Source organism: Triticum aestivum, chromosome 6D (assembly GCF_018294505.1).
Source record: "Triticum aestivum cultivar Chinese Spring chromosome 6D, IWGSC CS RefSeq v2.1, whole genome shotgun sequence".
Taxonomy (NCBI): Eukaryota; Viridiplantae; Streptophyta; class Magnoliopsida; order Poales; family Poaceae; genus Triticum; species Triticum aestivum.
The window spans coordinates 330,963,791-330,990,312 of NC_057811.1; the positions used below are offsets into that span (position 1 = coordinate 330,963,791).

The 26,522-nt window shown below is 43.4% G+C and overlaps 1 protein-coding gene across 1 annotated transcript; it reads left to right on the forward strand.

Moving 5' to 3' along the window:
* Positions 1–1,793: 1,793 nt before the first annotated feature.
* LOC123144933 (transcription factor LAF1) lies at positions 1,794–4,442 on the forward strand. Its single transcript, XM_044564206.1, has 3 exons — positions 1,794–2,104; positions 2,383–2,512; positions 3,656–4,442. The coding sequence occupies exons 1-3, from the start codon at positions 1,798–1,800 to the stop codon at positions 4,275–4,277; spliced, it is 1,059 nt and encodes a 352-aa protein (XP_044420141.1). The 5' UTR covers positions 1,794–1,797; the 3' UTR covers positions 4,278–4,442.
* The last annotated feature ends 22,080 nt before the right edge of the window (positions 4,443–26,522 follow it).

A 26,522-nucleotide genomic window follows, 5' to 3' on the forward strand; every position in this document is an offset into this window, starting at 1 on the left:
CCCCTAAACCGGCCGTCTAATTAATCTCGAGTTCGGTGAGACCCAGCCCACATGCACATACGTCCGTCACCCCAGTTAACCATTCCATACGTAGACATCGACTGTTAGCGCCTCTGTTGGGAGACTAAGACAAGTCACCGATTCTTAACCATTGATAAGAACCGGTCTCGTGACTAGTACACACTAGTACTATACTGCATGCATGCACGTCTGCCGGGTCGAATTTCTCGTCCCTGTTCGACCAGCTGGGCTGGGCAGCCCCCATGCCCGACGACGGGCGGTGGCCACGTCCACGTACGCCGCGCGCCGATTTCCCCCGGGATATGCATATGCCGCTGGCCGCCGATCGATCGAGGGGATAACCTTTCCCTGACAGCCAGGCACCAACTCTGCTCCGGGGCTAGCTACGGACAAACCCGGACGTCAAACACGCATGCGTATACACCCACGCACGCACGGATCATCAAATGACAAGGCCACCGGTTGCATATATGCCACCCATCTGACGACGTCCGTTCCCACTGACCGCCCGCGGCCGCGTCGTCGGTGCCCCGGAGCAGCGCCGCATGCGCCGAGGGCGCGTGGAAAACGCTGGAAGCCCCCGACGCTTTCGCCTTTTGCGGTGCCGGTGCATGCGGTGCGTGCGCGCGGGCACGGACGGGACGGACCGACGCGCGCACGCACGCACGCGGCCGTGCATGCTATTGCTGCGCCGTGGGTTAAGCTAGCCAGCCTAGACACGGTCGGTGCGGTACGAATTTACGGACACGCTTTGGTGATGGAGGGGCGCTAAATTGGGCAATGACACGCTGGGATCTTCTGGCCGACGGACAGCCAATATGATGGTTCCGTTCCGAGACCAACAGTCAAGTTTGACACTTTCAACTCTCATCATCATGGAGCGTTGATTGTATATAGCAGGGCTGCAGCTTGTTTCTTCTTTTGGGACTTTCTGCGCGTCTGTGTTGAATGGTGATAGATAGATAGTGCCTGCTCCGCTCTGCCCCGCTCCTTCATTCTTGGCTTCTATTACAAGCAAGTCTCTCTCTTTCTGGTTCAAAGGAAAAGGGCCAGTCATAAATAGTTTTGCTTTCTAGACCCTTGCCGCACTTTAGAACCAAGCCATAGTAATCAATCCAAGTAAATCAAATATGTCTTACTGATGTCTTGTTGCTGGCGCGGATGTTACCGTTTGATATCTGCCACTTCCGACCCGACGAGGCGTGTCCTCCATAATAGTTTGAAAAACATACACCAGACGAAAGCAATGGGTTTTCGAAAATCTGTCACGTCATCGCAGACGATTTGCCCGTTTTCTCCACTACTTGTACTCTCACCTTACTTATTTTCCACTTCATTGCCGATCGCAGCTGGCCTTGATTTTGATTAATTGTCACGCTTCGTGGTCTCCTGACGTTCTTTAAAACCTCACTCTCTCACACTCATGTATTTCATATTTCAATAATATACGCACCACAAACGTAAACCTTGGGGAAAATATCAGAGTATAGAATTAACTTTTTTTAGTAGAACGCATTAGACTTAACTTTTCTTAGTAGAACGCATTAGCCATCGTGAAGGGATTACAGTAGTTTTTCTTAGGCGGCAATTGCAGTAGATTATGCTACATAATTCCTATTGTTCACAATTATTGCTGGTTTCACTATTTGCTTAACCAAAATTTTCCTTTCTAAAATAAAGTCAGTACATTAATACCAGTAATCGCAAAATTGAGCTAGTGGTGATGATAACACGTAATTTGTTTATTTCCCAAACGACACAAAACACCCCCTTTCCATGGCTATAAAACTCCCACCTACTGCTCCCCTCTGGAAACGCCAGAACGCTCCTCCATCTCCATCCCAAGGCTTGAACCCGAAGCCTCTGCCGCCGCCGCTGCCTCCTGTAGACCTCTCTGAGGTTTCGTGCCGCGCTGCGCCGGTCGTCCGCCTGCAAGCAAGCAAAGCAATGGGGTGTAAGGCGTGCGACAAGCCCAGACCGAGCTACCGGAAGGGGCTGTGGTCGCCGGAGGAGGACCAGAAGCTCCGCGATTACATTCTCCGGCACGGCCACGGCTGCTGGAGCGCCCTTCCCGCCAAAGCCGGTAAGGCCGACCACCGCTCTTGCATCTGCATTTCTACGGGCACGAAAAGGGGGCATAATTGAGGAGAATTCGATGCATTGGGTCGAATATCAGGTGCTCAGGCACCTGTAATCGGCGCCTCTCGACTGAATTTCCTTCTCTCTCCGGCCAGCTCGTCTGAATCGGCCTCGATTTGTTCGTGGGAGTGATTAGTTTCATCTGTCCCGAAAGGGAAATGCACATTGGCTGGCTGGTTCTGACTTCTGACCATGATTGAAATTCTGCGGTGCGGCGCGCAGGGCTCCAGCGGAACGGCAAGAGCTGCAGGCTGCGGTGGATCAACTACCTGCGGCCGGGGCTGAAGCACGGCATGTTCTCGCCGGAGGAGGAGGAGACGGTTATGAGCCTCCACGCCGCCCTCGGCAACAAGTAAGCAGTCCAGCACACACTGTTTACCTACTTACTCTCTGAACTGTACTGTACGCAAATGATTGAGACGATCGATCGAAAGACACTTCTCCACGTTGTCTGTCTACTAGATGCCGCTGCCATGTTTTCCTTTTAGGTTTCCCCCCGCACACACTAGGCAGGTAGCACTCCTACTGTAGCCCACCGTTTGGACGTGAAAGGTACCAGTATAATTGTCCCTGCTCGGCTGGCGGCAATCCCGTTCTGGACCACGTTAATTCGAGTGAAGGAAGGAAGGAAGGAAAGAAAAGAGGGAACGGAAAAGGGCGACCGGTGATGGCAGCCACCGGGACCTTTTCCGTAGTGGAGTTGATGCTGACGCTCACGCTCCACGGACGCTCCAAATCCACGAGATTTTCTCCTCTGTCTGCCCTGTGCACATTGTGATGATTACACCTGCTTTTCGCTTCGATTATTAGCTTGTTAGTATAAAATATTGTGGGCTTGGTTGGACGGACGCTAAATGGCATACAGTGCAGTTGCGTCCTAGCGCAAGTTTGCTCAAAATCATTATCTATCTATCTTGGAAAGGAAAAAACATTCTTCTTTTTCAGAGTTTCTTTCTAGTATATCCTCTGGAAGTTGCTGCAGAGAACACCGCCGGCCCTGTTGAATTTAGCTGTACAGTAGAGCGGCGAGAACATGGCGTCGACTATTTGGACCAATCCGCGCTCACTTGCGAGTTAATGGAAACAGCTGCCTTGACGATCCCAACTGGCACGTAGCGTGGCCTCGCGAGGAGATTAGATTCTTTATTGGGCCTTGCAATTATGTCCCCCGAAAAATATCCAAGGATGATCGGTGGTCCACATGAATGAATAGACTACGTACACCACGCTCGTCCCTCTCACCCAAGTGACACATTTTGTTTTGTTTATAGTATATCTGAGCCACAAAAGGAGAAAAGAACGAGAAACTTAATAAAGGACGAAAGAAACGTCAAGTTGGCAATGCAAAAGCTGAAATCATTTTCCCACTAAGTGAACCCCGCCGACCGACAGAAACCGAAGCTTTTTTTTTTATCTGATGACAGAAACCAAAGTTAAGTGAACCGCAAGTAACTCTCTGGCTGGCTTAATTATTGACGCGAAACTTGTACCGCAGGTGGTCGAGGATCGCACGGCATTTACCGGGGAGGACCGACAACGAGGTGAAGAACTACTGGAACTCGTACCTCAAGAAGAGGGTCGAGGGCGGCAAGGAGGCGCCCGGCTCGCCCGCACCGCCGGCGGCGAACTCCGCCGCGGAGTCAGACGGGTCCCAGAGCCCGAGCCAAGGGGAAGTCAGTACGGCGCAGGAACGGGCCGGCCGGCCGTCGAACTCCGGCTCGTCGGAGCCGCCGCACGAGTCGTCGTCGGCCGACTCGAGCTGTCTGACCGTGACCGAGCCTCCCGCCTGCAGGGCCCACGCGCCCGTGATTCCCAAGGTGATGTTCGCAGATTGGCTCAACATGGACTACATCGGTGGCCAGGTGGCGGCGGCGGCACCTGGCCCGGAAGCCGCGGGGGTGGTTGGTGCAGGAGGCGGCGATCATCGTCAGGTGATGAGCCAGGGGTCCGCGCAGGTCGATGGGCCACCTGGCGTGGAGGATCCCCTGCACGGCGGCTTCGGCGACAACGGCACCTGCTGGGAGTTCCTGGAGCAGTTCGACAGCATGGATCAGATGCAGGCCGGCGGCGGGTTCTGCGACCTGCTCTCCATGACCGAGTTCTTCGGCCTCAACTAGAGCATCGCCAAGGGATAAGGAGGAATTATAGAGTTTCTTGAAATTTGTTAGACATTTCGTCAGGTTTAAAGGCGCGTTTGTAATGCTGCAGTGTAAATTATGGCCGTAATGTAATGTATGTATAGAGCAATCAATTTGAGAGCATGTATACAGGTGCATGTGCAATGTTGTCCGCTTTGGTTCGGAGAGTAGAGCACCGACAGTAAGATGGAAAGGGTTCAGGAAGAATGCACATGTTGTTGATTTGATATACTCCTACTAGTTAAGGGTTAATATTAGGAGGACGCCCGATAAGTGCCACACTTGTGGGCGTTAGGGGGACTGCCCACACATTTTGTGTGGTGTATAAGAGGAACAGCCCACACACCCACGTGTAGGCAAAAAATTAATGCCCACGCATTTTTTCCTTTCCGACCCCTCTCACACGCGTGCGTGTGGGCGAAATAGATGACGCCCACACGCCCCGTAAGTCAGGCCTCGTACCTCGTGGTCCCGCACGCCCGCGTGACAGTCACCGCGCGTCCCGCAGTTGCCATGGTCCAGACCCTCGTCCATGTTCGTTTAACTGCAGTTGCCATGTCGCTGAACTTCGGTTGCCATGTCGGAAAACTACAGTTGTCATGGTTGCCCAACTGCAGTTGCCATGTATGGTCTGATCTACTGCAGTTGCCATGATTTCAAAACTTTAAGAGTTGCCACCCACTAAACACTAGGCAGTTGCCATGTAGCACTACAAAAAGGCATGGCAAAAAAACATGTTCGGGTAAAAGAGAGAGTTGCCGTGTGCTCACAAGCACGCTAGGGCAGTTGCCATGTAAAAGAAAGAGTTGCCATATGCTTACGTGCACGCTGCGGCAGTTGCCATGTATCATGCAAAAACACATGGCAACTCGGGTAAAAAGAGTTGTCATCTGCTTACAAGCAAAGCTAGGGCAGTTGCCATATACCTGCAGAAACACATGGCAATTGCCAGCTTTGGGTGGGCTAGGAGACGGGCGTGTGGGCGAAGTGATAAACGCCCACACACCAGCCCCTTCCGCGTGCGTGAAACTAGTGTGTGGGCGAATTGCTAAACGCCCACACACCAGCCCCCGTGTGGTGAAAAAAGGACGTGTGGGCGACCAGATGAATGCCCACACACCAGCTTAGTCCTACGTGGCACAAAAAACTGCTAGAACGCGCCAAGATTCGTGCAGAATTGGTTGAATAAGGATCCATACGTGTGGATGAGTTGCCAGACGTTCACACGTGTGGGAGTTAGACTTTTGGTAATATTATCTTCCCAGATCTCGCTTTAATAGAGCACTGTGAAGGAAAGTGACAAGCTCTCTTCCACTTTAACAACTGTCAAGGGACCCTTGACCTTTCACGTTTTGGCTTTAAGCTGTGCCAGTGATTAGTTTAGTTTACAATTATTGAAGCCAGCCCAACTTGTGGTAAGAAATTCATGCATCGCCTTTCCTCCGAAAACCATACATCATGCTTGTGAGCCGTGGCTATTTATACTAGGCCAATGATTCCTTCCGGTCGACCGGCCAAAGAAGCTTCTTCGGCTCGTCGACTCGCTCGCTCGCATGGCTCTCTCCTCTACATGAGCCATGTGTTTCATCTGGCCCACCTGCCGCTTAAGCTTTCCCCTTGTTAGGGATACGACACACAATCGAACACGATGAAGAATGAAAACAATCAAGGGATAACTGATCCGTACCGCGGGGGGGGGGGGGGGGGGGGGGGGAACACCCCTCGTCCTCTCACGCGCCTGCCACCTACCGCCCAAACGGCGCGTAGACATCATACTTGGGAGGTCGAGCGGGGCCATGCGGGGTGACGCCATCGCGTGTTGGAACCCGGTCGACACCGATGGTCGACTCGTGCTGCACAACGACGCTGCAAGCTGGAACTGCCGACACGCCGCGCTACAAGCTCCAGACGCATTGCTACAACTAGTCTCTACTTAGATCAAGAAGCGAAACCAAAACAAAGCTTTCTTTATTTTCATTTATGGATAGCCAATCCATTTTTCAATATAGTCTGGAAATTTTACCCACGAAATGGGTACACAAAATGACTCAAACGAGGTTAGGGAATAAGTGATTGTCTGATAATGAGCAAGGAATATACGTCTGTCTACAGTAGTAACAAACAGGTCCACTCCCCTCTTGGTTAAAGCATGAAAAGTATGCCCATCTCCTTACTAGAATCTAATGTGACAGAAGGAGTATCTCTAGCTTAAGCCTAAGTTGATCCTTACTTGCAGTTCAAGATGTCTAAAACACAATAAGGTAGACGAAGTCACTAGTTTAAGTAAGTGATCGAGAAACTTTATTCTTTGTTCGTCTTATCTATAAGAGGAGAGCATATGAAAAATGTCATCCATTCTTTCGGGGTTTTTAGCTCACTTGCAGTTTCGGGCTTAATACAGATATTTTAGTAGCAAAACTAACAAGTCGAATTGTAGAGAAACTTTGATTTTTTTTGTTTGTCTCGAACTTCATGAAGAACTCCATTCTATCTCTCCAGCAAAGTGGAGTTGCGCGCTAGTTGTACGATCTCTTCGCTCGGAGAACCCTTGTTGATTCTGAACTTCACTCGCAAGGTAAGCGTCCTTTTAACGGGCCAGCCTCGCCAAGTGGCTTTATCAATTTGAGTTTAAAAATAGGGAAAAGGGTTGTCAAAAGTAGAAGTATCATATCTTGTTAAGAAGCCCAACTATAGCTAGATAATAAGATGATTAGGTTTTGGCAGGATGTGAGGTGCCAACTTATTAAGCACGAGAATTGTAAGATCTCGGTTATAGAAGAAGAGTAGTTGATAACCCACACGTATAGGGGATCACAACAGTTTTCGAGGGTAGAGTATCCAATCCAAATTTATTGATTCGACACAAGGGGAGCCAAAGAATATTCCCAAGTATTAGTAGTTGAGTTGTCAATTCAACCACACTTGAAAGACTTAAGATCTGCGGCAAAGTGTTTAGTAGCAAAGTAGTATGGAAGTAACAGTAACGGTGGCAAAGGTAATAGTAGCAATTTTGTAGCAATTGTAACAGTGGCAACGGCAAAGTAACATAGCAAAGATCAATATGTGAAAAGCTCGTAGGCAATGGACCAATGATGGATAATTATGTTGGATGGAATTCATCATGCAACAGTATAAACCTAGGGTGACACAGAACTTGCTCCAATTCATCAATATAATGCAGGCATGTATTTCGAATATAGTCATACGTGCTTATGGAAAAGAACTTGCATGCCATTTTTTGTCCTACCCTCCTGTGGCAGTGGGGTCCTAATGGAAACTAAGAGATATTTAAGGCCTCCTTTTAATAGAGAACTGGACCAAAGCATTAGCACTTAGTGAATACATGAACTCCTCAAACTACGATAATCACCGAAAAGAATCCCAATTATTGTCACCTTGGGGTATGCGGATCATAACTCGTAATAGATGTCTACAACTTGCAAGATAGGATCAAGAACACAAATATATTCATGAAAAACAATAGGTTCATATATGAAATCATGGCACTCGGGCCCTAGTGACAAGCATTAAGCATAGCAAAGTCATAGCAACATCAATCTCAGAACATAGTGGATACTAGAGATCAAACCCTAACAAAACTAACTCAATTACATGATAAATATCATCCAACCCATCACCGTCCAGCAAGCCTACGATGGAATTACTCACGCACGGCGGTGAGCATGATGAAATTGGTGATGGAGGAAGGTTGGTGATGATGATGGCGACGGATTCCCCTCTCCGGAGCCTTGAACAGACTCCAGATCAGCCCTCCCGATTAAGAACGGGAGGCGGCGGCAGCTCCGTATCATAAAACGCGTTGAATCCTTCTCTCTGATTTTTTCTCCCCGAAAGTGAATATATGGAGTTGGAGTTGAGGTCGGTGGAGGTCCAGGGGGCCCACAAGGCAAGGGGCGCATCCTCCACCCTTGTGGAAGCCGGTGGGTCCCCTCTGGTAGATTCTTTCACCAATATTTTTTATTTATTCCAAAAATATTCTCCGTGAATTTTCAGGTCATTCCGAGAACTTTTATTTCTGCACAAAAATAACACCAAGGCAATTCTGCTGAAAACAGCGTCAGTCCGGGTTAGTTCCATTCAAATCATGCAAATTAGAGTCCAAAACAAGGGCAAAAGAGTTTGGACAAGTAGATACGATGGAGACGTATCAGTAGTCCAATCCGAAATCCTAGTAGAAGGATGTTTAGTAGAAGATAGGATGATTCATTTGATCCATACCATCATCTGATGGACTTCCTACTGACTTCGTCAATTGCGACTCATCGTGCTGGAATGCAGACGGGCGACCGGTGACGCTCGCATCCAAGGCTTTGCGGACCACAATGTGTTGCATCCCGTGATGCTAGATGCTGGGACCGGCTATGAGGAGTGCTACAACCGTGGCTTGCAGATGCTGGAACTGGTGGTTCACGGTGTTGCTATCGGGCGACTGGCGATGGAGACGATGGTATTTTTTCTTGGAACCAATTTGTTTATTGTTGGTACCAACCCCAAATTTTGCTACTACCGTATTCGGTTTTTGCTGGAACTAGCCAAGTTTTTGTTGGAAATATGCCCTAGAGGCAATAATAAAATGGTTATTATCATATTTCCCGTTCATGATAAATGTTTATTATTCATGCTAGAATTGTATTGATCGGAAACTTAAATACATGTGTGAATACATAAACTACATTGTGTCCCTAGTAAGCCTCTATCAGACTAGCTCATTGATCAAAGATGGTTATGGTTTCCTAACCATGGACATGAGTTGTCATTTGATAACGGGATCACATCATTAGGAGAATGATGTGATGCACAGACCCAACCATAAGCTTAGCATCAAATTGTTTAGTTATTTGCTATAACTTTCTTCATGTCAAGTATCAGTTCCTTAGGCCATGAGATCATGCCACTCCCAGATATTAGAGGAATGCCTTGTGTGCTATCAAACGTCACTTTGTAACTGGGTGATCATAAAGGTGCTCTACAGGTATCTCCGAAGGTGTCTGTTGGGTTGCATGGATCGAGACTGGGATTTGTCGCTCCGTATGATGGAGAGATATCTCTGGGCCCTCTCGGTAATACAACATCATAAGAAGCTTCATGTGACTAATGATTTTAGTCATAGGATCTTGTATTACGAAACGAGTAAAGATACTTGTCGGTAACGAGATTGAACTAGGTATGGGGATACCTACGATCGAATCTCGGACAAGTAACATATCGCTGGACAAAGGGAATTGCATAGGGGATTGACTGAATCCTTAACATCATGGTTCAATCAATAAAGATCATCGTTGAATTTGTAGGAACCGATATGGGCATCCAGGTCCCGCTGTTGGTTATTGATCAGAGAGGAGTCTCGGTCATGTCTGCATGTTCCGAACCCGTAGGGCCGCACGCTTAACGTTCGGTAGCGCTAGGGCAGTATTGAGATATTAATAGTGGAAAATCCAAAGGTTGTTCAGAGTCCTGGATGGGATCCGGGACATCATGAGGAGCTCTGAAATGGTTCGGACGTAAAGATTTATATATGGGGAGTTGTTGTCGGGGTTCCGGGTAAAAGTCTGGTTTTTTCGGTATTGTACCGGGAAGCCACCGAATGGTTCCGGAGGGTCCGGAAGTCCTCGGAGGGTTCCACCACGTCACATACAGTAGCATGGCCTGTAAGGGTGGGGGCTGGCCTTAATGGGCCAGGGGCACCAACCCCTACAAGGCCCATGCGCATGGGGGAGGGGAAACCCTAAGGGGGAGTGCCTCCACTTGGCTTGGAGGGCACTCCCCCCCTTGGCCGTCGACCCCTGCCTTGGGAGGGGGGCTAGGGATGCCACACCCTCCCATTACTACTCCTCCATGTTCTGTCAGCGCTTGGCGAAGCCCTGTCGGAGTTCCGCTGCCACCACCACCACCACGTTGTCGTCTTGGTTCCGATCTCATCTACCTCCTCTCCCTTGCTTGCTGGATGCATGGATCAAGAAGGAGAAGACGCCATGATACGTCCATTTTGCATCATGCTTTTATATTGATATTTATGACATTATGGGCTGTTATTACACATTATAGTACAATACTTATGCCTTTTCTCTCTTATTTTACAAGGTTTACATAAAAAGGATGATGTAGGGTAGAACCCTAGTGGCCCGATGTTTCACGATTGGAGGGGATCCTACGAAGAACACGAAGAACACGAGGAGGAAACATGAGGGGAAACACAAGAGAATCACTCAAACCAACAAGAACAATCACACATGTGCTAGATCCTCGAAACACAAAGAGATACACGATCCACAATCAACAAGGGACGATAAATAAGGTAACCGGTTCTTCTCCGTGAGGAGGTCTTGAAGATGGTCTTCTCCGCGAGGAGGTCTTGAATCCAACGTGGATCTTCTCCAAAGAGGGGTCGCGGTCTCTCTCGAGGAGTAGATCCGTATGGATGAGCAAAACTCTGTCTCTAATATGAGCTATCACAATGCTAACCCTCAAAGGGTGGTGGAGGAGGAGTATATATAGGCTAGGGGGCGAAGGGGTACATGGGCTTCGGCCCAAGTCACGCACGCAGGCGGGGTCCGGATGATCCGGATGGTGGCCCCGATGATCCGGGTGTCGGGGGTCCGGATGATCCGGGCGGTCGTCCGGATGATCGGCTTCATCGAGCAAGCTTCGGGTGTCTTCAGGCACATTATCCGGATCGTCCGGGTCAGGGTCCGGATCATCCGGGATTGGTCGGATCGTCTGGCTGGGGATCCAGATGATCCGGGCAAGTCCAGTCTTGCTCCGATCTTCTTCTTCCTTCTCCTCTTCCATGCTTGGCCTTGGTCCTTGGATCCTCCATGGTCATCTCGGGAGTACCTGAGTATATGCAAGGTCCACGCATGAGGTAGTAACCATGTCTCATATGTGGAAAGTGACGGTTCGAAGAGGAGTGAGTTCACCTTGTGTCCAATGGCGTATGGTTGAGGTCTCATCATATGTCCTCTTAGGGCTTGGAGAGTAGTCAGAGTGTACATGGGGATGAATGTGGGATGCTCCGCATCAAAGGAGAATGCCGACAACTGGAATTCTGGACCGAAAAGGAGCAAATATGAGAGACCTATTCTAAACAACTCCAAAAGCCCTAAAAATTTACGGAGAATTATTTTCGAATATATAAAAAATATTGGGCGAAGAAAATACCAAAGGGAACCCACCAGGAGGCCACAAGCCTGGGGGGCGCGCCCCTGTGGCTTATGGCCCCCCTGTCAGGTCTTCAATGCCCATCTTCTGCTATATGGAGGGTTTTAACCAGCAAAAATTCAGAAGGAAGCTTTCGGGACGAAGCGCCGCCGTCTCGAAGTGGAACCTGGGAAGAAGCAATCTAGGGCTCCGATGGAGCTGTTCTGCCGGGAAACTTGCCTCCCGAAGGGGGAAATCGAAGCCATCGTCATCACCAACGATCCTCTCATCGAGAGGGGGTCAATCTCCATCAACAACTTCAGCAGCACCATCTCCTCTCAAACCCTAGTTCAACTCTTGTATCCAATCTTTGTCTCAAAACCTTAGATTGGTACCTGTGGATTGCTAGTAGTGTTGATTGCTACTTGTAGTTGATGCTAGTTTGTCTATTCGCTGGAAGATCATATGTTCAGATCCTTAATGATATTTATTACTCCTCTAATTATGAATATTAATATGCTTTGTGAGTAGTTACATTTGTTCCTGAGGACATGGGAGAAGTCTTGTTATAAGTAATCATGTGAATTAGGTATTCGTTCGATATTTCGATGAGATGTACGTTGTCTTTCCTCTAGTGGTGTTATGTGAACATCGCCTACATGATACTTCACCATTGTTTGGGCCTAGGGGAAGGCATTGGGAAGTAATAAGTAGATGATGGGTTGCTAGAGTGACACAAGCTTAAACCCTAGTTTATGCGTTGCTTCGTAAGGGGCTTATTTGGATCCACATGTTTCATGCTATGGTTAGATTTATCTTAATTCTTCTTTCGTAGTTGCGGATGCTTTTGAGAGGGGTTAATCATAAGTGGGAGGCTTGTCCAAGTAAGGACAGCACCCAAGCACCGGTCCACCCACATATCAAATTATCAAAGTAACGAACGCGAATCATATGAGCATGATGAAAACTAACTTGACAACAACACCCATGTGTCCTCGGGAGCGCTTTTCTTTATATAAGAGTTTGTCCAGGCTTGCCCTTTGCTACAAAAAGGATTGGGCCACCTTGCTGCACCTTAGTTACATTTGTTACTTGTTACCCGTTACGAATTATCCTACCACACAACTATCTGTTACCGATAATTCCAGTGCTTGCAGAGAATACCTTGCTGAAAACCGCTTGTCATTTCCTTCTGCTCCTCGTTGGGTTCAACACTCTTAATTATCAAAAGGACTATGATAGATCCCCTATACTTGTGGGTCATCAAGAATCTTTTCTGGCGCCGTTGCCGGGGAGTGAAGCGCCTTTGGTGAGTGGACTTTGGTAAGGCAACATTTATATAGTGTGCTGAAATTTACTGGCACTTGTTACTATGGAAAATAATCCTTTGAGGGGTTTGTTAGGGGTATCTTCACCCTAACCGGAAGAACAAAGAGTTGCTCCTCAGCCTACCTCTCCTACTGAAAATATTTATTATGAAATTCCTTCGGGTATGATAGTGAAACTACTAGCTAATCCTCATGCAGGAGATGGAACCTTACATCCTGATATGCATCTAATCTATGTGGATGAAGTTTGTGGATTATTTAAGCTTGCAGGTTTGCTCGAGGATGAAGTCAAGAAGAAGGTCTTCCCTTTAGCTTTGAAGGAGAAGGAATTGACATGGTATATACTATGCGGCGATATTGGGACTTGGAATTACAACCGATTGAAATTGGAATTTCATCAGAAGTTTTATCATATGCATCTAGTTCATCATGATTGGAATTATATTTATAATTTTTGGCCTCGTGAAGGAGAAAGTATCGCTCAAGCTTGGGAGAGTCTTAAGTCAATGTTATATTCATGCCCCAATCATGAGCTCTCAAGAGAAATTATTATTCATAATTTTTATGCTTGGCTTTCTCGTAATGATCAATCCATGCCCGATACTTCTTGTACTGGTTCTTTTATGAAGAAGACTATTGAATTCAAATGGGATTTGTTGGAAAGAATTAAATGAAACTCTAAAGATTGGGAACTTGACGAAGGTAAGGAGTCAGGTATAAACCTCAAGTTTGATTGTGTTAAATCTTTTATGGATACCGATCCTTTTCGTGAATTTAGCACTAAATATGGACTTGACTCTGAGATAGTAGCTTCTTTCTATGAATCATTTGCTACTCATGTTGATCTCCCTAAGGAGAAGTGGTATAAATATCATCCTCCCATTGAAATAGAAGTAGTAGAACCTATTAAAGCTGAAGAAGAAACTATTACTTATAGTGTTGACCCTGTTATTCCTACTACTTATATTGAGAAACCACCTTTCCCTGTTAGAATAAAGGAACATGCTAAAGCTTCAGCCGTGGTTCGTAAGAGTCATACTAGAACACCTACACCCCCTGAACAAATTAAGGTTGAACCTAGTGTTTCTATGGTTAAAGATCTCTTGGTCGATAATATTGATGGGCATGTTATTTATTTCTGTGATGAAGCTGCTAAAATTGCTAGACCCGATACTAAAGATAAACATAGACCTATTGTTGGCATACTTGTTGTTTCTGTTAAAGTAGGAGATCATTGTTATCATGGCTTATGTGATGTGGGTGCTAGTGTGAGTGCAATTCCCTTTAGTTTATACCAAGAAATTATGAATGATATTGCACCTGCTGAAATAGAAGATATTGATGTCACTATTAAGCTTGCTAATAGAGATACTATATCACCGATTGGAATTGTTAGAGATGTTGAAGTCTTATGGGGGGAAATAAAATACCCTACTGATTTTCTTGTTCGTGGTTCCCCACAAGATGATTTTTGTCCCATTATATTTGGTAGACCTTTCTTGAACACTGTTAATGCTAAAATAGATTACGAGAAAGAAATTGTTATTGTAAGTTTTGGGGATATGTCTCATGATTTTAATTTCTCTAAATTTTGTAGACAACCCCATGATAAAGAATTGCCTAGTAAAGATGAAATTATTGGTCTTGCTTCTATTTCTGTGCCTCCTATTGATCCTTTAGAACAATATTTGCTAGACCATGAAAATGTTATGTTCATGAATGAAAGGAAGGAATTAGATGAAATATTCTTTAACCAAATGCCTGTTTTGAAACATAACTTGCCTGTTGAGATTCTTGGGGACCCTCCTCCACCCAAGGGTGATCCCGTGTTTGAGCTTAAAAAATTACCCGACACTCTGAAATATGCTTATCTTGATGAAAATAAGATATATCATGTTATTATTAGTGCTAACCTTTCAGAGAATGAAGAAAAGAAATTATTGAAAACTCTGAAGAAGCACCGTGCTGCTATTGGATATACTCTTGATGATCTTAAGGGCATTAGTCCCACTCTATGTCAGCATAAAATTAATATGGAGCCTGATGCTAAACCAGTTGTTGATCACCAACGACGGTTAAATCCTGAGATGAAAGAAGTGGTAAGAAATGAAATACTAAAGCTTCTGGAGGCAGGTATAATTTATCCTATTGCTGATAGTAGATGGGTAAGTCCTGTTCATTGTGTCCTTAAGAAGGGAGGTATTACTGTTGTTCCTAATGAAAAGAATGAATTGATTCCACGAACAATTGTTACAGGTTATAGAATGGTTATTGATTTTAGAAAGTCGAATAAAGCTACTAGGAAAGATCATTATACTCTACCTTTTATTGATCAAATGCTAGAAAGACTACCAAAACATATACACCTTTGCTTTCTAGATGGTTATTCTGGTTTCTCTCAAATACTTGTGTCAAAAGAGGATCAAGAAAACACTACTTTTACTTGCCCTTTTGGTAATTTTGCTTATAGACGTATGCCTTTTGGTTTATGCAATGCTCCTGCTATCTTTCAAAGATGTATGACTGATATATTCTCTGACTTTTGTGAAAAGATTGTCGAGGTTTTCATGGATGATTTCTCCCTTTACGAAACTTCTTTTGATGATTGCTTAAGCAACCTTGATCGAGTTTTGCAGAGATGTGAATAAAATAATGTTGTCTTGAACTGGGAGAAGTGTCACTTTATGGTTAATGAATGTATTGTCTTGGGCCATAAAATTTCTGAAAGAGGTATTGAAGTTGATAAAGCTAAAGTAGATGATATTGGAAAGATGTTGTGTCCTAAAGATATCAAAGGTATAAGAACTTTCCTCGGTCATGCTGGTTTCTATAGGAGGTTTATTAAAGACTTCTCTAAAATTTCTAGGCCTCTCACTAATCTCCTGCAAAAAAGATGTTCTATTTGTTTTTGATGATGATTGTGTAGAAGCATTTGAAATTCTTAAGAAAGCCTTGATTTCTGCACCTATTGTTCAACCACCTGATTGGAATCTACCCTTTGAAATTATGTGTGATGCTAGTGATTATGTTGTTGGTGTTGTTCTAGGACAAAGAGTTGATAAGAAATTAAATGTTATCCATTATGCTAGTAAAACCCTGGACAGTGCTCAAAGAAATTATGCTACTACCGGAAAAAAATTAGCAGTTGTATTTGCTTGTGATAAGTTCAGATCTTATATTGTTGATTCTAAAGTAACTGTTCACACTGATCATGCTGCTATTAAATATCTTATGGAAAAGAAAGATGCTAAACCTAGACTTATTAGTTGGGTTCTCTTGCTACAAGAATTTGATTTGCATATTATTGATAGAAAGGGAGCTGAGAACCCCGTAGCAGACAACTTGTCTAGGTTAGAAAATATTCTTGATGACCCACTACCTATTGATGATAGTTTTCCTGATGAACAATTAGTTGTCATAAATTCTTCTCATAGTGCTCCTTGGTATGCTGATTATGCTAATTATATTGTTGCTAAATTTATGCCACCTAGTTTCACATACCAGCAAAAGAAAAAGTTTTTCTATGATTTAAGACATTACTTTTGGGATGACCCACACCTTTACAAAGAAGGAGTAGATGGTGTTATTTGACATTGTGTACCTGAGCATGAATAGGGACAGATCCTACACAAGTGTCACTCTGAGGCCTATGGAGGACACCATGCTGGAGATAGAACTGCAAACAAGGTATTACAATCTGCTTTTTGTTGGCCTACTCTCTTCAAGGATGCTCGTAAGTATGTCTTGTCTTGTGATGAATGTCAGGGAATTGGTAATATTAGTAGACGTCGGGAAATGCCTATGAATTATTCACTTGTTATTGAACCATTTGATGTTTGGGGATTTGATTATATGGGACCCTTTCCTTCCTCTAATGGGTATACTCATATTATGGTTGTTGTTGATTATGTTACTAAGTGGGTAGAAGCTATTCCAACTAGTAGTGCTGATCATAACACCTCCATTAAAATGCTTAAAGAAGTTATTTTCCTGAGGTTTGGGGTCCCTAGATATTTGATGAATGATGGTGGTTCACACTTTATTCATGGTGCTTTCCGCAAATTCCTTGCTAAGTATGATGTTAACCATAGAATTGAATCTCCTTATCATCCTTGGTCTAGTGGTCAAGTAGAATTGAGCAATCGAGAAATAAAGTTGATCTTGCAAAAGACTACTAATAGATCTAGAAAAAATGGTCTAAGAAACTTGATGATGCAATATGGGCTTATAGAACTGCTTATAAAAATCCTATGGGTATGTCTCCATATAAAATGGTTTATGGAAAAGCATGTCACTTACCCCTTGAACTAGAACATAAAGCTTATTGGGCAATTAAAGAGCTCAACTATGATTTCAAACTTGCCGGTGAAAAGAGGTTATTTGACATAGGCTCACTTGATGAATGGAGAACCCAACCCTATGAGAATGCTAAGTTGTTTAAAGAAAAAGATAAAAGATGGCATGACAAAAGGATACAAAAGCATGAATTCAATGTAGGTGACCTTGTCTTGCTATACAACTCTCGTTTAAGATTTTTTGCAGGAAAGCTTCTCTCTAAATGGGAAGGTCCTTATATTATCGAGGAGGTTTACCGCTCCGGTGCCATAAAAATTAACAACGCTGAAGGCACCAACCCGAAGGTGGTAAACGGGCAAAGAATCAAACATTATATTTCAGGTACTCCCATAAATGTTGAAACCAATATTATTAACACCATAACACCGGAGGAGTACATAAGGGAGACTCTCCAGAATGTTTCAGACTCCGAAAAGGTATAGGTATGTGGTATGGTAAGTAAACCGACTCCAAAACTTTTCCAATGGCAATTTTACTCTGTTTTGTAATATTTAAAAAATTAGGAAAATAAAAAGTAGTTTGAAAAGTGCATGAGGAGGCGACAAGCCTTGGGGGCGCGTCCTACCCCCTGGGCGTGCCTCCCTGGCTTGTGGCCACCTCGCGTGCCCTCCGGACTCCGTTCTCTTGTAGTACACTTCTTTTGGTTGGTAAAAATTCATTATATAATCTCCCAAAGGATTTGACCACCATACCACGGCAATATCTCCCGTTTTCGTTTTGAGTTGTTTTCTGCCAGAGCTTTCAAGGCCAGGCATCATGTCTTCCACGTCCTCCAACAATGTGGACGACGATTCTTGGTTGATGTAGATGGAACTCGGGAGGGCAGAGGCCAAGGAAGTCACGATGAAAGAAGATCAAGGGGGATTCGCTTGAGGTCCACCCTCCTGCTTCGGAGAGAGGCACCCTGGCTGGCATCTCCACTATTCCCAATCCCCATCAAGCAGTAGGGACTACAAGAAACCATGAAGGCCAACAGATACAAGAAGGGCTTCCCCTAGGAGGCCCTTACAGAGGTTACATTGGAACAACTTTCATAATTTGGTTCATAATTATGGAGTGGAGAATACTCCTCGCACATACCCTCCAATTGGGATATATCCCATCCAAGTGAAAGTGGTGCAGGGGAAAGCTCACGGTGGCCAGAAAACAAGCATCTTTTAGAGGAGATTCAGAAGAATCCAATTATGCTTCAACGTGTACTCCAAGAGTTGCGGGATTTGAAGAGTAGCTTAACTAAGCTTCTTTCAACATCAATAACTCCATCATGACCACCTCCGAAGAAAGAGATCTAAATACATGGGTATGTGCACTCCCCTTGGCAACCGCCAAGCTTGGGGAAGGTGCCCCAGTATCATTTCACCATCACATCTGTACCTTTATTGTTTTTCTTAGTTTGATCCTTTTGGTTATATCTTGGTTTAGTAGAATAAAGTTTTAGTATGATCTAGCTTTGAGTTTTTGCTTTGTGTTCCCTCTATGTAATCGAGTCCGAGAGTTATATAATAAAGATTAGTTTTGAGTTGAGGGCTTTACTTTCTTGCTATGATCTTGAGAAAAAGAAATAAATAATAAAAGAAATAGAAAGATTATATAATGATCTTGTGGGAAGTGACGACTTCACATATAAGAAGTATGTCGCATGAAATTTGTTGGGAGTTGTCAAACATAGTTTTGGACATTGTTGCAATTAATGGGAAGTAATAAAGGAAGAGAGGTTTCACATATAAATATATTATCTTGGACATCTTTTGTGATTGTGAGCACTCATTAACATATTACATGCTAAAAAGTTGATGTTGGACAAGGAAGACAACATAATGGGTTATGTTTTCTTATATCCGAATAGAAGTTATATTGTCATGGATCCTCCAACATGTTGAGCTTGCTTCTCACCCCATGCTAGCCAAATCTTTTGCACCAAGTAGAGATACTACTTGTGCATCAAACATCCCTTAAACCAGTTTTGCCATGAGAGTCCACCATACCTACCTATGGATTGAGTAAGATCCTCCAAGTAAGTTGTCATCGGTGCAAGCAATAAAAATTGCTCTCTAAATATGTATGATCTTTTAGTGTGAGGAAAATAAGCTTTATAAGAACTTGTGATATGAAAGAAATAAAAGCGACGGACTGCATAATGAAGTTCTTTATCACAAGCGGCAATATAAAGTGACGTTCTTTTGCCTTAAGATTTTGTGCATCCAACCCTAAAAGCGCATGACAACCTCTGCTTCCCTCTGCGAAGGGCCTATCTTTTACTTTCATCTTCTACCCTTATACAAGAGTCATGGTGATCTTTGATACATCTCCGTCGTATCTACTTTTCCTAACGCTTTTCCTCTTGTTTTGGACTCTAATTTGCATGATTTGAATGAAACTAACCCGGACTGGCGCTGTTTTCAGCAGAACTACCATGGTGTTATTTTTTGTGCAGAAATAAAAGTTCACAGAATGGAATGAAACTTTGCGGGGATTTTTATACAATAAAAGAGAATTTCTGGAGCCAAGAACAACCGGAGGGGGGCACCTGGGTGGGCGCAACCCACCAGGACACGCCACCCCCTCCAAGCGCACCGTTGTGGGTTGTCCCCACCTGGTGGCCCCGCAGACTCTGAAACCGACGCTATAAAAATCCTATTTTCCAGAAAAAAAATCAGGGAGAAAGAATTATCGCGTTCCACGAGATGGAGCCGCTGTCGTCTCCTGTTTTTCCTCGGGAGGCCAGATCTGGAGTTCGTTTGGGGATCCGAAGAGGGGGATCTTCGATCTTCGTCATCACCAACCCTTCTCCATCGCCAATTCCATGATGCTCCCCACCGGGAGTGAGTAATTCCTTCGTAGGCTCGCTAGTCGGTGAGGAGTTGGATGAGATTCATCATGTAATCGAGTTAGTTTTGTTAGGGCTTGATCCCTAGTATCCACTATGTTCTGAGATTGATGTTGCGATGCAAGTTCTTTCCATAAGCACGTATGACTATTTACGGAATACATGCCTACATTATATTTATGAACTGGAGCTAGTGCCGTATCGCCCTAGGTTATAACTGTCACATGATGAATATCATCCAACAAATTGCCGGTCAAATGCCGATTTTCCTACATATTGTTCTTGCTAAGTTACTACTACTATCGTTACTATTGCACTTCCTACAAAACTATTGCCATCACTGTTACCGTTACTATTGCTGCTGCTACTATTATCAAAACTATCATACTACCTTTCTACTGATCACTTTGCTGCAGATAATTAATCTCCAGGTGTGGTTGAATTGACAACTCAGCTGTTAGTACTTACAAATTTTCTTTGGCTCGCCTTTTGTCGAATCTATAAATTTGGGTTGAATACTCTACCCTCAAAAACTGTTGCGATCCCCTATACTTGTGGGTTATCAATCTTCACCTTTCCTTTTTACACTTTTTATTTTTGGCAAGCACTAGTTGGAGAAAGATCCAGATATATATATCCACTTGGATGTAGGTTATCATAAAGCATTATTGATTGACATTACCCTTGAGGTAAAAGGTTGGGAGGCGAAACTATAAGCCCCTATCTTTCTCTGTGTCCGATTGAGGCTTTGAACTCATAAGTATCGCGTGAGTGTTAGCAATTATAAAAGACTAAAAGATGGTTGAGTATGTGAACTTGCGACACAAAAGCTCTTACATTGACTCTTTCCGATATTATGATAAATTGCAATTGCTTCAAGGACTGAGATCGTAGTTTGTTAGTTTTCAATGAAGTTTCCAATTCATACTTCACCTTGTGAACGAATTGTTACTTTAGCATAAGAAATTATATGAAAAAATGTGTTGTTGTTCTAAAGATGATCATGATGCCCTCATGTCCATATTTTATTTTATCGACACCTCTATCTCTAAACATGTGGACATATTTATTGATTTCGGCTTTCGCTTGAGGACAAGCGAGGTCTAAGCTTGGGGGAGTTGATACGTCCATTTTGCATCATGCTTTTATATTGATATTTATTGCATTATGGGCTGTTATTACACATTATAGTTTAAATACTTATGCCTTTTCTCTCTTATTTTACAAGGTTTACATAAATAGGGGGAATGCCGGCAGCTAGAATTCTGGACCGGAAAGGAGCAAATCTGAGAGACCTATTCTCCACAACTCTGAAAGCCCTGAAAATTTACGGAGAATTATTTTGGAATATATAAAAAATATTGGGCGAAGAAAATACCAGAGGGGACCCACTAGGAGGCCACAAGCCTGGGGGGCGTGCCCCACCCCCTAGGCGCGCCCCTGTGGCTTGTGGGCCCCCTGTCAGGTCTCCAGTGCCCATCTTCTGCTATATGGAGGGTTTTGACCTGGAAAAAATCAGAAGGAAGCTTTCGGGATGAAGCACCGCCGTCTCGAGGCGGAACCTGGGCAGAAGCAATCTAGGGCTCCGGTGGAGATGTTCTGCCGAGGAAACTTCCCTCCCGGAGTGGGAAATCGAAGCCATCGTCATCACCAACGATCCTCTCATCGAGAGGGGGTCAATCTCCATCAACATCTTCACTAGCACCATCTCCTCTCAAACCCTAGTTCATCTCTTGTATCCGATCTTTGTCTCAAAACCTCAGATTGGTACCTGTAGGTTGCTAGTAGTGTTGATTACTACTTGTAGTTGATGCTAGTTGGTTTATTCGGTGGAAGATCATATGTTCAGATCCTTAATGATATTTATTACTCCTCTGATTATGAACATGAATATGCTTCGTGAGTAGTTACGTTTGTTCCTGAGGACATGGGAGAAGCCTTCACTACAAAAAAATACACTTTCGTGATGATACGTGTTTGTCATAGTAGGTCATGTTTTCTGTCATGCATGTACATCCATGACGATTTTATGACAAAATCAGGATAGTCATACCTGTGCTGTCGTAGAAGTGTTCCATGACATTACCAAAATTATCATCATGGAAGTGTCCACTTCCATGACGATAAATCGCGCGTCATCTGGGCCGTCCAATTTGATTCCAGCCCGTTTTAACTTCCGGCCCATGTATGGCCCATGACGTCTTTCGGCCCATATGAGGCCCTTTGTAACTCTTGGCCCATTAACGACCCGTGGTGAAACTGGCCCGTAATGAATAGTGTATCACTTTATACCCATTAACGGTCCATTATTCCATTGGGCCATTTCCAGACCATGTTATCTTTCGGCCTTCTCAGGGCCCATTTATTCTTGGGCTCATTTCCAGCATTCGGTTACTTACGGCCAGTTACTATCATTTTCTGCTTGTGGGCCTGATACGTTTCCAACGTATCTATAATTTTTGATTGTTCCATGCTATTATATTATCTGTTTTGGATGTTTAATGGGCTTTGTTATGCACTTTTATATTATTTTTGGGACTAACCTACTAACCGGAGGCCCAGTGCACAACCAAATTACCCAATATGGATCTAAGGTAGGAGTTACTCTGAATTTTTTAAGGAAAAGGACCCATAGTTAATGAAAAGATAGATCAAGATTCTGAGGATATTATTACCAACTTAGGGTCTGCGTTTTATTCCGTAAGAAATACTCCAAATCCTCCTACTACGAAAGTTGCTAAATTGATGTCTGTTCCTAAAAATAAGGGTGAATCTTCTAGTAAGGAAAATGCGGATCTCAAATCAATAAGTGTTCACCCCAATTTTTTTGCTATCATTAAGGAACCTTTTGCTACAAATGAATTCCTCGATTTCTTGCCTAGGAGTTTGATCATTAATAAAAAGAAGGAAACTCCTAAGGGTTATAAGTGTTCGATTGAAGAATTGCATACCAAAGATGATAATACCTACATCTATCCTTGTTTTTATGCCTAGCTAGGTGCGTTAAACGATAGCGCTTGTTGGGAGGCAACCCAATTTTATTTTTGTTCCTTGCTTTTTGTTACTGTTTAGTAATAAATATTTCATCTAGCCTCTGGTTAGATGTGGTTTTGTGTTTTAATTAGTGTTTGTGCCAAGTAGAACCTTTAGGATAACCTATGGTGATAGTTAATTTGATCTTGCTGAAAAACAGAAACTTTTGCGCGCACGAGAATAGTTTTAATAAATCACAGGAACGCGCTTTTCAGTTGATTCTTTCTGAAGAAGATTAATAAACAAATTTATTAGGACTTCCTAATTTCTCAGCATTTTTGGAGTTACAGAAGTATTCGAAAGTTACAGATTGCTACAGACTGTTCTGTTTTTGACAGATTCTGTTTTTCGTGTGTTGTTTGCTTATTTTGATGAATCTATGGCTAATATCGGGGGGTATGAACCATAGAGAAGTTGGAATACAGTAGGTTTAACACCAACATAAATAAATAATGAGTTCATTACAGTACCTTGAAGTGGTGGTTTGTTTTATTTCGCTAACGGAGCTCATGAGATTTTCGGTTGAGTTTTGTGTTGTGAAGTTTTCAAGTTTTTGGGTAAAGATTTGATGGATTTTGGAACAAGGAGTGGAAAGAGCCTAAGCTTGGGGATGCCCAAGGCACCCCAAGGTAAAATTCAAGGACAACCAAAAGCCTAAGCTTGGGGATACCCCGGAAGGCATCCCCTCTTTCGTCTTCGTCCATCGGTAACTTTACTTGAGGCTATATTTTTATTCACCACATGATATGTGTTTTTCTTGGAGCGTCTTGTATGATTCGAGTATTTGCTTTTTAGTTTACCATAATCATACTTGCTTTACACACCTTTTGTAGAGACACACATGAATCGGAATTTATTAGAATACTCTATGTGCTTCACTTATATCTTTTGAGCTAGATAGTTTTGCTCTAGTGCTTCACTTATACCTTTTTAGAGCACGGTGGTGGTTTTATTTTATAGAAATTATTGATCTCTCATGCTTCACTTATATTATTTTGAGAGTCTTTTAGAACAGCATGGTAATTTGCTTTGGTTAAAATTTTACTCCTAAAGCGATGAGCATCCAAGATAGGTATAATAAAAACTATCATATAAGGTGCATTGAATACTATGAGAAGTTTAATTCTTTATGATTGTTTTGAGATATGAGGATGGTGATATTAGAGTCATGCTAATGGAGTAGTTGTGAATTTGAGAGATACTTGTGTTAAAGTTTGTGATTCCCGTAGCATGCACGTATGGTGAACCGTTATGTGATGAAGTTGGAGCATGATTTATTTATTGATTGTCTTCCTTATGTGTGGAGGTCGGGATCGCGCGATGGTTAACTCCTACCAACCCTTCCCCTAGGAGCATGCGTGTAGTACTTTGTTTTGATGACTTGTAGATTTTTGCAATAAGTATGTGAGTTCTTTATGACTAATGTTGAGTCCATGGATTATACGCACTCTCATCCTTCCACCATTGCTAGCCTCTCTAATACCGCACACCTTTCGCCGGTATCATACACCCACCATGTACTTTCCTCAAAACAGCCACCATACCTACCTATTATGGCATTTCCATAGCCATTCCGAGATATATTGCCATGCAACTTTCCACCGTTCCGTTTATTATGGCACGCTCCATCGTTGTCATATTGCTTTGCATGATCATGTATTTGACATCGTATTTGTGGCAATGCCACCTTTATAATTCTTTCATACATGTCACTCTCGATTGACTGCATATCCCGGTACACCGCCGGAGGCATTCACATAAAGTCATATTTTGTTCTAAGTATTGAGTTGTAATTTTTGAGTTGTAAGTAAATAAAAGTGTGATGATCATCATTATTAGAGCATTATCCCAAGTGAGGATAGGATGATGGAGACTATGATTCCCCCACAAGTCAGGATGAGACTCCGGACTAAAAAAATAAAAATAAAAGAGAAAGAAAAGAGGCCATAAAAAGGCCCAAATAAAAAAATGAGAGAAAAAGAGAGAAGGGACAATGTTACTATCCTTTTACCACACTTGTGCTTCAAAGTAGCACCATGATCTTCATGATAGAGAGTCCCCTATGTTATCACTTTCATATACTAGTGGAAATTTTACATTATAGAACTTGGCTTGTATATTCCAATGATGGGCTTCCTCAAATTGCCCTAGGTCTTCGTGAGTAAGCAAGTTGGATGCACACCCACTTAGTTTCTTTTGTTGAGCTTTCATACACTTATAGCTCTTGTGCATCAGTTGCATGGCAATCCCTACCCACTCGCATTGATATCTATTGATGGGCATCTCCATAGCCCATTGATACGCCTAGTTGATGTGAGACTATGTTTCTCCTTTTTGTCTTCTCCACAACCACCATATTCCATTCCACATATAGTGCTATGTCCATGGCTCATGCTCATGTATTGCGTGAAAGTTGAAAAAGTTTGAGAATACTAAAGTATGAAACAATTGATTGGCTGAAAATGGGGTTGTGCATGATTCAAATATTTTGTGTGATGAAGATAGAGCATAGCCAGACTATATGATTTTGTAGGGATAACTTTCTTTGGCCATGTTATTTTGAGAAGACATGATTGCTTTATTAGTATGCTTGAAGTATTATGATTCTTATGTCAATATTAAACTTTTGTCTTGAATCTTTCGGATCTGATTATTCATGCCACAATAAAGAAAATTACATTGAGAATTATGCTAGGTAGCATACCACATCAAAATTCTGTTTTTATCATTTACCTACTCGAGGACGAGCAGGAATTAAGCATGGGGATGCTTGATACGTCTCCAACGTATCTATAATTTTTGATTGTTCCATGCTATTATGTTATCTGTTTTGGATGTTAAATGGGCTTTATTATGCACTTTTATATTATTTTTGGGACTAACCTACTAACTGGAGGCCCAATGCAAATTGCTGTTTTTTTTGCCTATTTCAGTGTTTCGAAGAAAAGGAATATCAAACGGAGTCCAAATAGAATGAAACCTTCGGGAGAATCATTTTTGGAACAAACACAATCCAGGAGACTTGCAGTGGATGTCAAGGAAGCAACGAGGCGGCCACGAGGTAGGAGGGCGCGCCCAGGGGGGTAGGCGCGCCCCCCACCCTCATGGGCCCCTCGTGGCTCTACCGACCTACTTCCTTCGCCTATATATACTCTTATACCCTGAAAACATCCAGGAGCACCACGAAACACTTTTTCCACTGCCGCAACCTTCTGTACCCGTGAGATCCCATCTTGGGGCCTTTTTCGGCGCTCCGCCGGAGGGGGAATCCATCACGGAGGGCTTCTACATCAACACCATAGGCTCTCCGATGATGTGTGAGTAGTTTACCATAGACCTTCGGGTCCATAGTTATTAGCTAGATGGCTTCGTCTCTCTCTTTGGATCTCAATACAAAGTTCTCCTTGATCTTCTTGGAGATCTATTCAATGTAATACTTTTTGCGGTGTATTTGTCGAGATCCGATGAATTGTGGGTTTATGATCAAGATTATCTATGAACAGTATTTGATTCTTCTCTGAA

What these genes read in the sequence shown, in the direction of transcription:
- LOC123144933 (XM_044564206.1), top strand. Translation starts at nt 1,798, where the DNA reads ATGGCTATAAAACTCCCACCTACTGCTCCCCTCTGGAAACGCCAGAAC. An exon ending in CGCCCTTCCCGCCAAAGCCG is followed by an intron (nt 2,105 to 2,382) that starts GTAAGGCCGACC and finishes TGCGGCGCGCAG; the next exon opens with GGCTCCAGCGGAACGGCAAG. An exon ending in CACGCCGCCCTCGGCAACAA is followed by an intron (nt 2,513 to 3,655) that starts GTAAGCAGTCCA and finishes CTTGTACCGCAG; the next exon opens with GTGGTCGAGGATCGCACGGC.